Consider the following 15,616-nt stretch of genomic DNA (forward strand, 5'->3'; position numbering starts at 1 on the left):
TTCACTGCCGTTGGGATCCTGCCAAGAGCACTTACTTGCAAGTATGTTATATTGCTTTACTCCTCCAGCACCTATGCATCGCAGCTGTTGTAATGCAGGTGGGGAATAACACACACCGTATAGTATTTGGACTTTGTGTTTTGTTGTAAAAAGGATTTTGACTGTCCTCTAATCTTTATGCCGTGTTGTCAATACTGCAGTTTCGTGTCATGCTAGGCCATTGTGCTCATTTGTCTTGCACTGCCGACCCGTCGCTCTGACATCAGCTGCTTGACAAATCAACTTGTGAGTACATTTGTTTTATCAGAAGTGTGGACCTAAACAAGTTATTACTGCTCACTTTGCTGTGATGTGAATATCATTTAGGGTTATATATGATATTCGATTCCAGTCGCTCTCCATTTCTCTCTTCTTCTTTTTTTCCTTTCCCGCCGTCTCTCCCCTACACTCTTTCTCCTGCCTTTCCTCCCTTCGCTGGCCTCTCTGGATAGAATGTAGGAACTTACATACAGCTCCAAATGGCAAGCTGTTTCTCTCTCTCTCTCTCTCTCTCTCTCTCTCTCTCTCTCTCTCTCTCTCTCTCTCTCTCTCTCTGCCTCTTTCTCTTTCTCCCTCTTCTTGTCAGCCTGCCAACAGCACGGCGGCCTCCTTGTTTTCATCCATTGCCGAGAAAACAAGGTCTAAAGTTCAGAGCTGCTACACTCTGTGGATCGGGGGCAATAGAGAGAGCAGAAGGAAGACGGATCTGGGCCATAAAAATATGTTTTGGATCTCATCTCCGCTCAAGTAATTGAACTACTATGAGGGGTGCTTGATTTATGCCGGTGTGCATTTGAACTACAAAGGCGGATACATTTGATTTGTGTTAACATAATTTGTCTGACACAAACTTAATGGCCATAGTAGTCAACAGTGAGAACATCATTGGTGAGATGAGATAAAATCACAAGCGTCTTGTGCGTCTTGTGTGACACTTGTCTTTTTTATTTTATTTTATAGACGTTATAGTTTTTATTAATTTTTTGTTTTTTACCCAGGCGCAGAGGAGAAAAAGTGGGGAGGAGTAGAATGAAGTGACAGAAGAGAGGAAATGTATGTATTCTTTTGTCTGACAGGCAACCTATACGTTTTGTTGATACTAATGAGCTTCTAGGAGACATTATTTGATGGTCAGTCATGTCCAAACGAGTTCATTGAACAAATACAATTTGCTATGTGCACTGCTGAGCCAAAACATTATGACCACCTGCTTAATATGCTGTTGGACCTCCATGTGCTGCCAAAACAGCACCGAACCACCGAGACATGGACTCTACAAGACCCCTGAAGGTGTCCTGTGGTATCTGGCACCAAAACATTAGCAGCAGATCCTTCAAGTCCTGTAATTTGCAAGGTGGAGCTGCCGTGGATCGGACTTGTCAGTCCAGTACATTCCACAGATGCTCAATCGGATTGAGATCTGGAGAATTTGGAGGCCAGGGCAACACCTTGAACCCTTCATCATGTTGCTCAACCCATTCCCACACAATGTGTGCAGTGTGGCAACGCGTATTATCCTGCTGAAAGAGGCCACTGCCATCAGGGAATACCATTTCCATGAAGGGGTGTACCTGGTCTGCAATGATGTTTAGGTAGTGGCATGTGTCAAAGTAACATCCACATGAATGGTCGGACCCAGGGTTTCCCAGCAGAACATTGCCCAGAGTGTCACACTCTCTCCACCGGCTTGTTGTCTTTCCACAGTGCCTCCTGGTGCCATCACTTCCCCAGGTAAACAGCGCACAGGTACACAGTCATCCACGTGATGAAAAACAAAACAAAAACGGGAGTCACCGGACCAGGCGACCTTCTTCCCCAAGGTCCAGTTCCAACGTTTCAGTGCCCATTGTAGGTGCTTTCAACAGTGGACAGTGGTCATCATGGACACTCTGACCAGTCTGTGGCTATGCAGCCCCATATGCAGCAGGGTGCGGTGCACTGTGTGTTGTGACACATTCCTCCCATAACCATCCTTAAAATTTTCTGTGACTTGTGCCACAGTAGACCTTCTGTCAGTTCAGACCAGACAGGATAGCCTTTGTTGCAGTTGGGCATTGATGAACCATGGGCAACCAACACCCTGTCGCCATTTTGTGGTTTGTCCCCCTTGGACCACTGGCGGTAGGTACTCACCAGTGCTGACCGGGAGCACCCCACAAGCCTTGCCGCATCGGAGATGCTCTGACCCAGTCGCCATAACAATTTGGCGCTTGTTAAAGTCGCTCAGGTCTTTACTCCTGCATCCATCACGTTGACTATGAGAGCTGATTGTTCACTTACCGTCTAATCTACCCAGACCTTGACATGTGCCCTTGTTTGGAGATAACATTATTCAGTTCACCTGTGAGTGGTCATAATGTTTTGGGTCATCGTTGTATGTATGTGTTTGTTTGTGAACGATTTAATGTCATTACCACATTATCCGTTTGCACAGCTGGGCTTTTCCCTGAATTCATTTTCAGCCCCCTCGCTGCATCTGTCCAGTATGCTTCTTGAGCCAATCAGGACGCTTTGTCAGTATCTTTAAAACAAGCTTGACATGCACACACACACACACACACACACACACACACACACACACACACACACACACACACACACACACACACACACACACACACACACACATATCACAAAACACTTAGTTTACTAATCTAAAACTCAGCCCGGCCTGCTGCGAACGCAGTTAGAGCCCCCTCTTCGTAATGGTTTCTGGGTCGTTTGTTCCATGTACGAGTGTCTGGCCCAATAACATCAGCATTCCATTCCCTCCCATGATGCCCTATTATTTGCAGTACTAGTTACGCATGGCTACTGTACCAAGCATCTGGCAGTTACAGCAGTATAGTAGTGTAGCCCAGATATTATTGCTACGATTCTTACATGTTTTTGTTGTCCTCAGGTGTACAATTTACTCAGTCGCTGTTTTGCTAAGAACGGAAATCATTCTTTACAGTCCCAACGGTGATTACGGTGGCTGTTATATACTTTAAATCCAACACTGAAACCGTGCTGCGTTTTATTCATCTTACCTGATAGAGGCAAGGACCTAAACACCTGTAGATCCAGTTGATTATTTCCATGACCCACAATTAGACATTGTGTTTGATCTGGTTGTGGTTTGGATCCAGAGTCAACTACTGTTGTACACATTTTGTTACTCCTCTCTGGGGTCTTCTCTTGCTTTTGATAATCAACGATATACAGAGTGTAATAGCGAACTTGAGATGCAGTAAGCCACTCCAAAGGGTTTATACCCCCCCACCCCCAAGAAAAAAATGACCTTATGATGTTGGACAGTTCATCTGAGATAAGCGAACAAAGAAAATAGGCTCCCAAACCTAAAAATGATTGGAACCAACTCTGTGGCAGATGTCAAACTTGTGCTGTGCCACCCAAACCAAAAAGAATAACCTGCCAATCAGTGCTAGTTTATAAAGGCAGAAATTTGCCCTAAGGATGATGCTGATGTTCGGCTTTGTTGCGAGACAGAACAAGAGAAATGGCGGTTAGCTGTTAGTAGAGGCCCGCTGTAAGACAGCTGGTGATAAAAGTAGGCCATGCCCCCTGTTGCGTCGCCTATAGAGGAGAGCCCTCTACATACAGACTAGATTTCCTATGGTTCCCTTCTCTGATTGGGCATAAAGAGGATTTACAATACTTGGAGAATAAAAAAAGTGACTTAAAAGGATACAAGATTGGAGATAAAAGAAGCCTTCATGAGACTAATCATTTTTAGTATGTTGAAATCCCAAAGGGAATTCAATTCAATTTCATTCAATTCAATTCAATTCAATCCAATCCAATTTATTATCATTAAAAAGAATGTGCAGGCACATGTGTAAAAACAAAATGAAGCCTGCGGCTTCGCCAAATGGTGCAAGACAGACATAGACAAACATGGCAAACATAGTATAAGATATATACAGTTGAAGACTAAAAGCTAAAGATAAAGTAAAAAAAAAGAAGAGCACGAGTATAAGCATATTTACAGACATTCAGTGGGTAACCAGATTCAGGTGGGTGACAGCTTGGGGAAAGAAGCTGTGTTTGAGCCTGGTAGTGTCAGCTCTGAGGCTCCTGTAGCGCCTCCCAGAGCACAGGGGGGAGAACAGTCCATGGTTGGGGTGGTTGGGATCTGTGCTGATGCTGAGACCCCTTCGAAGGCAGCGTTTGTGATAAATGTCTTTCATGGCTGGGAGCTGGGTACCGGTGATGTGCTGGGCCGCCTTGCCGACCTGCTGCAGAGCTTTCTGGTCTGCTGAGTTGCAGTTGCCGTACCACACTGACATGCAGCTGGTCAGGATGCTCTCTATGGTGCAGTGGTAGAAGTTGGTGAGAATTTTTGGGGATAGACGGGCGCTCCTCAGCCTCCTCAGGAAATGCAAGTGTTGTAGGTGAACTTAGAAATGAACACAAAAATTCTATGTGAAGGGTCCGAGGTGGTGTAGCGGTCTAAGCATCGGCTTTGTGTCGATGCAGTTGCCCACTGGGGACCGGGGTTCGCGCCCTGGTCTCGTCAGATCCGACTATGGCCGGACTCGATGAAACAGCAATAATTGGCGACGCTGTCTTCGGGAGGGGGCGGAGTCAGCTTGTGTTCGTCACATGAATGCTTCTCTGGGTGTGTCAGAAAAAGCAGTGGTTCGGCCTGGAGTCACCTTGTCACGGATGTGGCGAGGCGTCTCCTTCGAGACTGACGGCCGGAGAGATGCAGTTGGTGAATGCATGCAGTACGAGGGTGGGTGTTTGAACTAAAATAGTGATCGATTGGCCACTAAATTGGAAGAAAAAGGGAAAAATCAGAAACAAATTTATAAAAAACAAAGAAATCCTATGGGAAATCTACTCATACTAGTATAGTTGGAGAAATGAGAACCCCACTGTTGACACGTCTTGTAACTTGTGCAACACGGAGATATCATTGTCATTCTAAACCCAACAAATGATGACCTAGACATCATAACCCGTCAATTTTATTGTCTTGATTTTCTCAACGACTCAATCTAGTGGAGCTTAGTGTTGTATTTTAAACCATTTAATATTAAAATTACTTTTTATTCTGTTCCAGATAAAGGCTGTAACCACCAGAAATTTCTCTATCGGGGTTTTGACCTGAAAATGCTAGTGTTTTTAGTGCACTTGGGTACAAAAGGTCTTTGACCTGCTTATTTATGCATTAGGAGTGCTTTAGGGTGCTCCTCAAGTCTTCCCATGGTATATCATAAGATGATTTAGAAGACAGTGGGATGTCAGCCAGCCAGATTTGTTTTTTTACCTGACTCCTCTAGTGACCCCCCTCACTACATCCTTGTACTATCTGTCGCTAAAGGCCTCCACTCACTGTATAAGTTTGTCCATCTTACACATTTAGGGTGTGTCACACTATACGATGGGGAAGTAGACTCTTCATACATCCTTCATACATTATACAAGTTGAATAGAGTCTACCGTCACATCGTACGAACAGCAAATCTATGACCCACGTCAGCTGACAGGAAGTCAATCCAGGCCAATGCAAAGAGGCCCCGTTATTCCAGGGATATTTACTGTGGTTTTGTGGAAAAAACATGAGTTTTGTTGGACTTTTTTTTTTTTTGGCTTAAAGAGAACCTGAAAAAGAAGAGATTATGCGGCATTCTCCAGAGTGAGCTTGAGGTACGACTGATTTATGATTCTGTGTCGAGGTGACCGTGGGGCTCCACTGTAGCCTACGGTCACTTCCTTAAAAATTTAATTGCGCGTCAAGGTTATGGGCGACCAGGCCCGCCCACAGAAATGGCTGGGCCCATGAAAAGATCCAGTGAATGAGCCCTGAAAAACGACTTTACACTTATCAATATATGCGGGTGCTCGCTCTCTCTCTCTCCTACTAAACGGACCCAAACACAGCAAGGTCAACAAAGATCTGCTGCACTTACACCACACATTCCTGAGTAGAAAAGGCAATTTCTTAGCTCATGGACTCATCTTTGCCCTTTATACAGCCAGTTTCCTTGTCTTACTGGATGCAAAGTCCTTTATAGTGTCTTGAAAGTCCATCTGTTTAGCAAGTTCACTCTCAGTGGCATGTACTGCCATTATCATTGCTTATATATAGGATGGCCATGATTACTGGCCTCCATGGGCAACCCCTTAGAGGCTTGGCCCCAGAAAGCTTTCCCCTTTCCCCCCCTTGTGGGCGGCCCTATGGGTGACACATGGACAACACAAGAGCTGCGATTGGTTTGCTTGGGCCGCTTACCTGCTGCATGTGTCCTGGCGGTTTATCCATCTCACATTTAGAGAACAAACATGGCGAATTTCCCGTCTTGCTGCCTCAACATGTTCATTGGTCTCACAGGCCCAACTCCTTTTCCAGCTTAATTTTCCTCTTTCCAATAATGCTAACAGAATTAGCTCTTTTTACTCATCTAGCAAAGCCATTTCCATTGCAAGCCTTCTTACTGTCTTTGCTACCAGTGAATGCGAGAGAATATTAACAAGATTACTTAGTTTAGCACCTGGTTTGTCTGCATACTATGGTATAGCAAGCAGACCAAGAGTGTGTATGTGTACTGAGCAGTGTGATCCTTTTGTTAGAAATAATCTTCAGGGGTGTCCGGGTAGCGTACCGGCCTATTCCGTGGCCTACCAACACAGGGGATCCCGGATTGAATCCCCGTGTTACCTCCGGCTTGGTCGGGCATCCCTACAGACACAATTGGCCGTGTCTGCAGGTGGGAAGCCGGATGTGAGTATGTATCCTGGTCGATGCACAAGCGCCTCCTCTGGTCGGTTGGGGCGCCCGTTTTGGGGGGAGCGGGAACCGGGGGGAATAGCGTGAGAGAGTATGTCAAAGTGTCCTTGAGCATGACACTGAAACCCCAACTGCTCCTGATGAGCAGCTTCGGACCTTGCAATATGACTATTACACATACATTGTAAAGTGCTTTGAGTGGTTGGTAGACTAGAAAAGCGCTATATAAATGCGGTCTATTTATTTATTTATTATCCTCCCACGCGCTACGCCCCCCTGGCGAAACTCCTCACTGTTAGATGAAAAGAAGTGGCTGGCGACTCCACGTTTATCGGAGGAGACGTGGTAGTCTGCAGCCCTCCTCGGAAGAGTGGGGTAATTGGCTGGGTACAATTGGGAGAAAAGGGGGGGGATCGAAGAAAAAATAAAAAGAATCCTCGGATGTTCTTCAATGTCGCTATGATGTTGCTCTTCACCATGCATCCACTAACCAGGAAGGCTGTTGTATTGGTAGTTTTTATTGTCGTATCCCCCACCATGCTACACGGTGACATTTTCGGACATTAACCCTGTCACATCGAAGGACCCAAGACGGTCGACCAGCATTTATGATGAAAGATTTGCCCCACTTCACGGAGAGTTTGTCAAAGACGGCCTTAAAGCAGCCAATATCACAGTGTGTGTGGGGGGTTTTCAGTCATTGTCAGTCAGTTTCAGGTACTCAATGAACATATATGGCTGACTTTCGGAGCTCATTTGAAACCTCTCGCATGCTTTGAATAGTCTCTGGAAGGAGAGTTATATTAGATAATAGTGATTGCTTGTCTCCAGGTGTCTAATAGTTGATTTAGACAGACTCATTGTAAGAGACATACAGGATGTCACCATCTACATCTTTCTATTATACAAATGGAAATGAAAGTCAAAGCTGGTTGACCCAGGTCCCTTTTAAAGGCGAAAACAAATTGAACAAAAATAAAGGAAAAAAAAGACTTCACTAGCAGCAATATAACCGAAACAGTTCTTTTCACGTTTGCACTTGCTCTCACAAATCAAGCTCGGCCGTGCAGTTTGTCTTTTTTACTGCCGTCCTGCTGAGAGTGGTAACTGTTACAGAAGTATGCAGATGATATACAGGTTTAAGCCAAACACTTTGTCGTATGTGCAAAATAAAAACGTAAGAAACTTTCTCGTTTGTTGCACCGTATATACAATACATCGCCCCGTCTGAAGGGTGTGACGAGACGTTGTGTAGGAGTACAGCTGGGTTTTCATCACACACACAGCTGGGTCTCAGTATTGTAGAGACAACATGTTCTGTCAAGGTAATGATGTTTGATGGCACTGGCAGTAGCTAATCAATACATTGATTACTCCACGTCACACACACGTTCGCCAGCGAGGTGAACACACACATACACACACACACACATACACACACCACTGCATACCTGCATATGCCCTCATGACGCACATAAATATTCAAAAGTAATTTACGCCAGACTTTTCAGTGTATACGTGTGTATGTGTATGTGTGTCTGTGTGTGTGTGTGTGGGTTTGTGTGGGTTTTTTTGTGTTTCAGCTGGAGGCGAAAGGCCTGGAGTGGTTCGGTCACATCAGCAACACACCTACAGGAGATTAGTGATTAGTCTCAGTGGCGCTGCATTGGTCATTAAATAGTCGATCTGTGTCCCCCGCTGGGGGACAAGGACGAGGGATCCTTGGATGTGCCAGAGCTGCAAACTCACACGCTGACTAGTAAGTCAGCGGCGAGACCGTTTTCTGTTTTAGCATAAAGAAAGTAAGGAGACCGTGTTCACTGAAGTGTGTGTGCTGAGCACTAAACCCTGTGCATTCTGACCATCTCTGTACCTGCCCGTCAGTTACCCCAGGCCATGGGCACGGGGTATTGACAAGAGGTGGAACATGTGTGTAAATGGTTGGCTAGTTTAACACCTGAACGTTTGTTTTAAATTTTGAACAACATAAGGTGCCTGTCAGAAAATATTTTGAAAAAAAAAATGTTTAAAATGTGTGCATTTAGTGGGCGTTCAGGTGGCGTGGCGGTCTATTCTGTTGCCTACCAACACGGGATCCCAGTTCAAATCCCCGTGTTACCTCCGGCTTGGTCAGGCATCCCTGCAGACACAATTGGCCATGTCTGCGGGTGGGAAGCTGGATGTGGGTATGTATCCTGGTCGCTGCACTAGCGTCTCCTCTGGTCGGTCAGCGCGGCTGTTCAGGAGGGGAGGGGAACCTGGGGGAATAGCGTGATCCTCCAACGCGCTACTTCCCCCTGGCGAAACTCCTCACTGTCAGGTGAAAAGAAGCGGCTGGCAACTCCACATGTATGGGAGGAGGCACGTGGTAGTCTGCAGCCCTCCCCGGATCGGCAGAGGGGGTGGAGCAGCGACCGGGATGGCTCAGAAGAGAAGGGGGGGGGGGTGAATTTAGTTAATTCCTCCGCTGTGATATGACAACGTCACCACGTCAGGTCAAAGTGTAATGGTTGGGCAGGGGCAGCTGGTCTTGCAAAATCGATGGCGCAGAAAAGAATTTTTAATTTTTTTTTCAAAAAAAAAGAAAAAAGAAAAAGAAAAACAGTTTCCAGTTGCTGTGTCTGCTAAAGCTGCTCAATCTTCCTCCGCTCACATGCCAGATTGTGAGCAGCACCTCCTCTTTCACTCAGTGTACAGCCCACACATTGCACAGAGGAAGAGGAGTCTACTTTCTGCTAGCTAGCTGCTTGTAATGTAGGTTAAGGTAAAAATCACGGCGAAGCAAAGCATTATGCTGAAGTATGTAACAAAAGACGCTGTGAGGAGCAGGAGGAAGAGAATTCAGCTCAAGTTCAGCAAGCTTTCCCAGACACCTACTCCTGCGCCAGTTTCTCCTCATCTGTTGCCAAGTAGTGACGACACGTATGTAGTTCCTGTGTTAAATACCAAGTTGCGTCATCTCCTGCTGTAATCATCAAACGTAAGCTAATTTACAATTTCAGACTAGTAGACTGTTGCCTATTTCAGTATTATTGTTTATTGGGTATAGTTTTTGTTGGGTGTACATGTTGCTGCGTCTGCCGTGTGGGTGTGGGTGTGTGGGTGTGTGGCTGCTGTACCAGGCTATGCGATGCAGTTAATGTTCACCTTGGTCCCGGTAACATTACCTCTGATGATGTATAAGCCTTGTGTATGATTAAACTGTGCTGCATTCAGGCAGGTGTAGTTTTAATGGCCTATTTTGGTTAACATGTGCATTTCAGAACCTATTAAGTGTGATTGGTCTTGGACGAGCTAGGTCCACTTGGTTTCCCCTGTGCCCACCCACACTGTGATTCCTGCCTACGCTACAGTGCTGCATAAATGTATGTGTATCATGTATGTGTATGTATGCACATACATAGTCATGCGCACATATTTATGCTGTGCAGCACCCTTCCCGCACACATGCCCCAGGCTGACAAACAAACTGCAACAGTGTGACTGTGAACGTTAACATGCATGCAGCCTGTTACTTTCTCCGCCTATATATTGCATAAGCTAACTGGGACGCAGCATGTGGCATGTTCTTCTTTCCGAATTCATGGCAGGTGGTCTTGTTGTTTTGGTCGTGTACAGTCCTGTAGGCCCCATGCACTGGATCATCGGATTTATGATGACAAGTAAGCACATAGACTAAACAGCACACAGTCGTTTGAACACTCTCCAAGGGGCACAGAAGAGGGTTAAAACGGAAAGAGAAAGCGGGGGAAAACAGGCGAAGAGACACTCAGACTATTTCAGAGAAGCTCAATGATTTCCAACGCAGCTAAGCCTAAATGAGCAACATTTGGCTTTTTTCCTTTTGTACCATATGAAATGAGGTATTTCTGTTCAAGTCTCTGATGAAATAATGAAAACGGGGATGTTGTAGCTTTGGATAGCCCACCTGTATTGTTTAATTTACGCGGGCCATGTTTTGGTTGTAGGGGGTCATGAGGTTTTTATGAAGGAAAACTGTAAGCCACATGAATGGAGGATGTTTTGGATTCTGAAGACTTGACCTAAATCAGAGGGACTGAAAGACGGGTGGTTTTCTGCGTCCCAAGTAAAAGCACTGAGGTTAAAGGCTATCCCGGGAACTGATAGTCATGTGCATTTCAGCTGACACCCCCACCCCCGTGTTATGTTGACACGAAGAACAATATGATCCTCATATATTCATTCGGGAAGGTCTAGTGTTTTCCTCTCGGTGAACGTTATGTTCTTCGCACTCTGACCTCTCTGCGTCAGTTGACTGCTCTGTCCGCATGCTACAGATGATCATATAGATTTCAGCATGGCTGGACTGCACACAACCGCTCCTTTTAGGGAGGGGATATTATCAACACAATCAGCAGCAGTTCGGCTGGAATCCAGACTGATTATCTTCTTCGCTGAATTCTTGATCGACATGAGAATTCACCTGTAGTGCTCATCACCAACATTGGCAAATACATTTGTTCAGCTGAGATCTGAGGGGGAGAGAATCTGAGAAAGAAATGGTGCAAGTCAAGTCGAGTCAATTTTATTCGTATGGCCCAATATCACAAATTACAAATTTGCCTCAGGGGGCTTTACAGCAACACAACATCCTGTCTTTAGACCCTCGCATCAGATAAGGAACACTCCCTAAAAAAAAAAAATCCTTTAACAGGGAGAAAAAATAGGAAGAAACCTCAGGGAGAGCAACAGAGGAGGGATCTCTCTCCCAAGATGGGCAGCGTGCAATGGATGTTGTGTTTACACAGTTTACACAATACAACATTGGAAGAGGATAACAGAATTATAATGGAATTATAAGATATACAAAGAATATGATGAGGAGGATGCTAAAGAGGTGCACAAAGTATTAGCATTGGGAGAACGACAATCACCATGCTGTATTGTAGAACAGTGATACTCAACCATATTCATGGATGGCTGTGCATTTCCTTCCAGCTTGGTATTTCACCAACAGATTTCACCAAATACCACACCTTAATCTAGATAGGAAGGATTCTGGGTGGCATGGCTCAGGAGGTAGAGCAGGTCTTCTAGTAATCGGAAGGTTCCTGGTTCGATCCCTGACTTCTGCAGAAAGAAGTGTCTTTGAGCAAGACACTGAACCTCTAACTGCTCTTTATGAGCCGGTTGGTGCCTTGCATGGCAGCCTCTGCCATCAGTGTATAAATGTGTGTGAATGTGAGGCATAATTATAAAGTGCTTTCAGTGGTCTGTAGACTAGAAAACCACTATATAAATGCAGTCCATTTACCAAGGAACTAGTCAGTGAAATCAGCTGGCTAAGTGTTGGGTTGGAATGAAAACTTGCATACACATGGAGTGCTATGTGTGCTGTGTACTGTGGTAGACGATGAGGTGCGATGGATGGTGGTGACCGAGTGTGATGTCACATTAGAAACTTGCCTACGTTTACTCCATAAACAGGAAACCTTGGGTGAGTTAGCTGGCCTTGATCCCCACTGAGTTCTCAACATTGTCCGTTAATTAAATTAGCTCTTAAAGGTTAGATCTAGATCTTGATCCTTTTCAGTCTCAGTTCCTACTTAGTTTAGCCACATAACACAGGCACCAAGAATCATCAATTGCTGTTTGTTATACGTATATGAACCCAACCAGAGAGGTAATATTAGGTCTTGATGTCTAAAGCCTCATGCATACCACAGGATAACTGGCCCGAATTTAGGCCCGATTTGCCCCTCTGGAGAATCAGGGGTGTGGTACTGATTAAAGGCTGCTTGGAACCGACTAACTCCCCAGATGATCCTGCTGGGCGAGATATTTAAAATCCGATCTTTAGCTTACCGATGTACTTGCAAGCCAGTTGGGACAGACTTGATAGTTTTAAGCAAGTTTAATATTTACGACCCCATATTTGCTGATCGGGCCTCGTGATCTGGCCGGTGGTGGTAGCTTGATTTGATATCAAATAAAAAAAAATGTAGGCAGCACTATATCATATACAGTATAGCCTGGCTATGTGCCTATCAAATAAAAAAAGGATGCGGTTACTTTGGTGCTGAAGTTGATGCTGTGTACATGGATTGCCTTCTAGCACAACGTCTGGTTAGCTGAGAGTGACAAACTCAGGACAATAGCCTAGGAGAAATAATTAGGGTATTCTTTATCACTGCTGTAGTTTATATAAACGCCAATGCCAATAAGTGTATCCACATGTCAGAGTAGGATAACAGCTGCTGCTAAAACAACAGCAACAATGAAAATACAAAAAGCTGGTGTGTGTTAACTCTTCCCGGCAAATCTGAGCCAGCAAGGTTGTCTCAGTGTTCCAGTAACACTTTACAAATGTACAAATTAAGCCCTGACATTATTACTTCCATCTAAATGTTGATATAATTTAAAGCGTGCTTTTGATAAGTCATCAGCTTTGTTTTTGTCCTGTTTTTAAGTGGAACAAACCCCCTGTGCGCAGAACTAACGCTATGCTTGAATTCAAGAGGAAAATAGGAACAGATTTTTACATGTTTGGGTGCCACTTGGAAATCATAAGTCTTCAAAAACCATGTGATATTTCTATTTTAAACCAATAGAAGGCAGATAGAAAATTTCCTTGTCGGCAGATAAAGCATATAAAATCAAATGATGGAGCCCTGAATCGTTTTTTCACGACTTTTCAAGGACATTTTCCGTGAATTTGCTTGGACATGCATGACAGTTGTTGCTGACAGAAGGTCAGGCTGTATCCAGTGTTAACTATCAGTAGAAGTCCAATCAGTCTGGAAATGGACTGTGTAACTTTAAGCTGCTCACTAAACATACTACCCAAACGTCAAACACTCTCAACGGGTAAAATATGGATAGAAATATGCCATTTCAGCAGGTAAAAACAAGAATTTAGGACCTAACTTAACTAAACTTAACTAAATTAAGATTTCCAGGAAATTTGATGTATGTGGTGCGCAAGTGCCTGTAGCGAACAGCCCACCAGTTGGAGAGCAGTTGGTAAAACCTCCCCAAGCTGCAGTTGGTCTAAATATCAAATAGTTGGTTGTGTCATGGTTGATCGGCGGGGGGTTCAACTTTATTTTTCCAGTTCATTCCACTGTACTTGGACGAGTTACATCGCCACAGAAAGGTGAATACTTTTGAAGGAGGACTTGCTGAAGTCGTGCTGAAGTCTTTATGATGGATCATGCAGAGATTTTAAAGATGACAAAATGTGTTCACGTTAGCTGCCTCATAATCATTCTGGGCCCCCTAGTGGTGTGGAGTATTAAGTATGCAGACAGTGGTGTCCAGGGTGGAAAAAGTGTCTGTTTTTTGAAGTTATTTCATCGTTTCATTAGTCATTGCTACTGCTGAAAAAAATTGTTTTGTTAGTGGTGGATCAATCCCCAAGCAGTGTCTATGCGTCAGCCTGTCAACATCCTCAGCAAGCAAGCACAAAATAACTGTCATAATTCACCTTCTGGTTAAAAAACAATTGATTTTTTTTCTGTTTGTTGACGTTTTTTTGTTTGTTTGTCCGACACCATGAATATTAGGATGTTTGGGATGGGAGTGATGGGAGTGAGTGATTCCACGTGCAGGGCCAGGCCATCTTGTCAACAACATCACCTTCCCCACTGCGTAGTGCCAGCTCAGATCACCAGTATGTATGTGAATGAGAGGAGCCTCTGTGATCAAACGTGAAGCATTACTGACAAACAAACACACTGACACCCCTTCCCCCACAAACAGCTAAGATTTCCAGTCAGCAATAGGATTAAGAACAGGCGTCTTAGGGACAGTCACAGTTAGAGACTCAGGTGTCTGTGTGTCATTGAGTATTTCGCCATTTTAGGCACTGAGCTTTTCGAATGAGCTCCTAAACAAATTGCAATAACAGAATAAGCTTCAACTTTTACAGCAATATTGCAAGCAAACTAGAAGCAAGGATCACAGTGGGTCAAGGCTTAAAGAAAAAGAAAACTGGCATTGGAGAGAGATTGCTGAGGAGGAGAAGTAGAAGCAGGTTTTCTCCAAGATGGAAGTTTGTTGGATGAACTAACAAAGAAAGGTAATTTGGAGCAACTTACTGTCAGTTACTTTGTTTTGCTATTGCTAACTGCATTTAGTCACTTGAAATAGCATACATTTCTGTTCAAAAATATTTTGTAGCACTTATGGTTTGGTTTTGGAGACTAATGTATTCTAGCCTGTTGCTAAATATACGTCATCTAAATCTATAGGCAGGGTTCCCATCCGTCCCACGGATCTGCGGCGTCTGCGGGGACAAAGCCACCGGCTTGTTGTATGAAGTCGCCCCCACCCCTTGCTTCTATGACAGCCTCTTCTCTTGTAGGAAGGCTTTCCACTAGAGTTTGCAACATGGCTGCAGAGATTTGCTCCCATTCAGCCACAAGAGCATTAGGGAGGTCAAGCTCTTATGTAGGGAGAGAATACCTGGCTTGTAATCGGCATCCCAGCTCATCCCAAAGGTGTTGGATGGGGTTGAGGTCAGGGCTCTTTGCAGGCATGTCAAGTTGTTCAATACCCTTCTCTGCAAATCATGTCTTCGTGGACCTGGCTTTGTGCATGGGGGCATTGTCATGCTGTAACAGTAAAGGTCCTCCCCCAAACTGTTACCACAAAGTTGGAAGCACACAATTCTCTAGAATTCTATACCCAGTCTACACCCATCTACAGGCCTTTCAAATATGAGGATGTGCACATCATTGATAGGGAGGAATGCTGGTTTGAATGGGGAGTCAGAGGCCATCTGTGCAAAGAGGAAACGACCATCCCTGAATCGACGGGGTGCCTAGAGTAGAGTAGATGTACTAGAGTACATCTGTCACCATCTTAAAATGCTGT

General features: G+C 44.6%; 1 protein-coding gene across 4 annotated transcripts in view; it reads left to right on the top strand.

The window, feature by feature from the left end:
- Window positions 1-15,616, top strand: part of LOC130106584 (vitamin D3 receptor A) — a 113,143-nt gene that overhangs the window by 48,619 nt on the left and 48,908 nt on the right. For 2 of the 4 annotated variants that reach the window (XR_008809743.1, XM_056272738.1), the window contains exons 2-3: window positions 1,038-1,092; window positions 8,362-8,537. The exons of 1 other annotated variant lie outside the window; for it this stretch is intronic. Coding sequence is in view for 1 of the 3 variants with exons in the window: in XM_056272738.1 (XP_056128713.1) it covers window position 8,537 (1 nt within the window). In the remaining 2 variants the exon portion in view is untranslated. The remainder of the gene's footprint in view (window positions 1-1,037; window positions 1,093-8,361; window positions 8,538-15,616) is intronic. One more of the 4 variants, XM_056272740.1, reaches the window with a different exon arrangement.

The sequence above is a fragment of the Lampris incognitus genome, chromosome 2 (assembly GCF_029633865.1).
Source record: "Lampris incognitus isolate fLamInc1 chromosome 2, fLamInc1.hap2, whole genome shotgun sequence".
NCBI classification, from domain to species: Eukaryota; Metazoa; Chordata; class Actinopteri; order Lampriformes; family Lampridae; genus Lampris; species Lampris incognitus.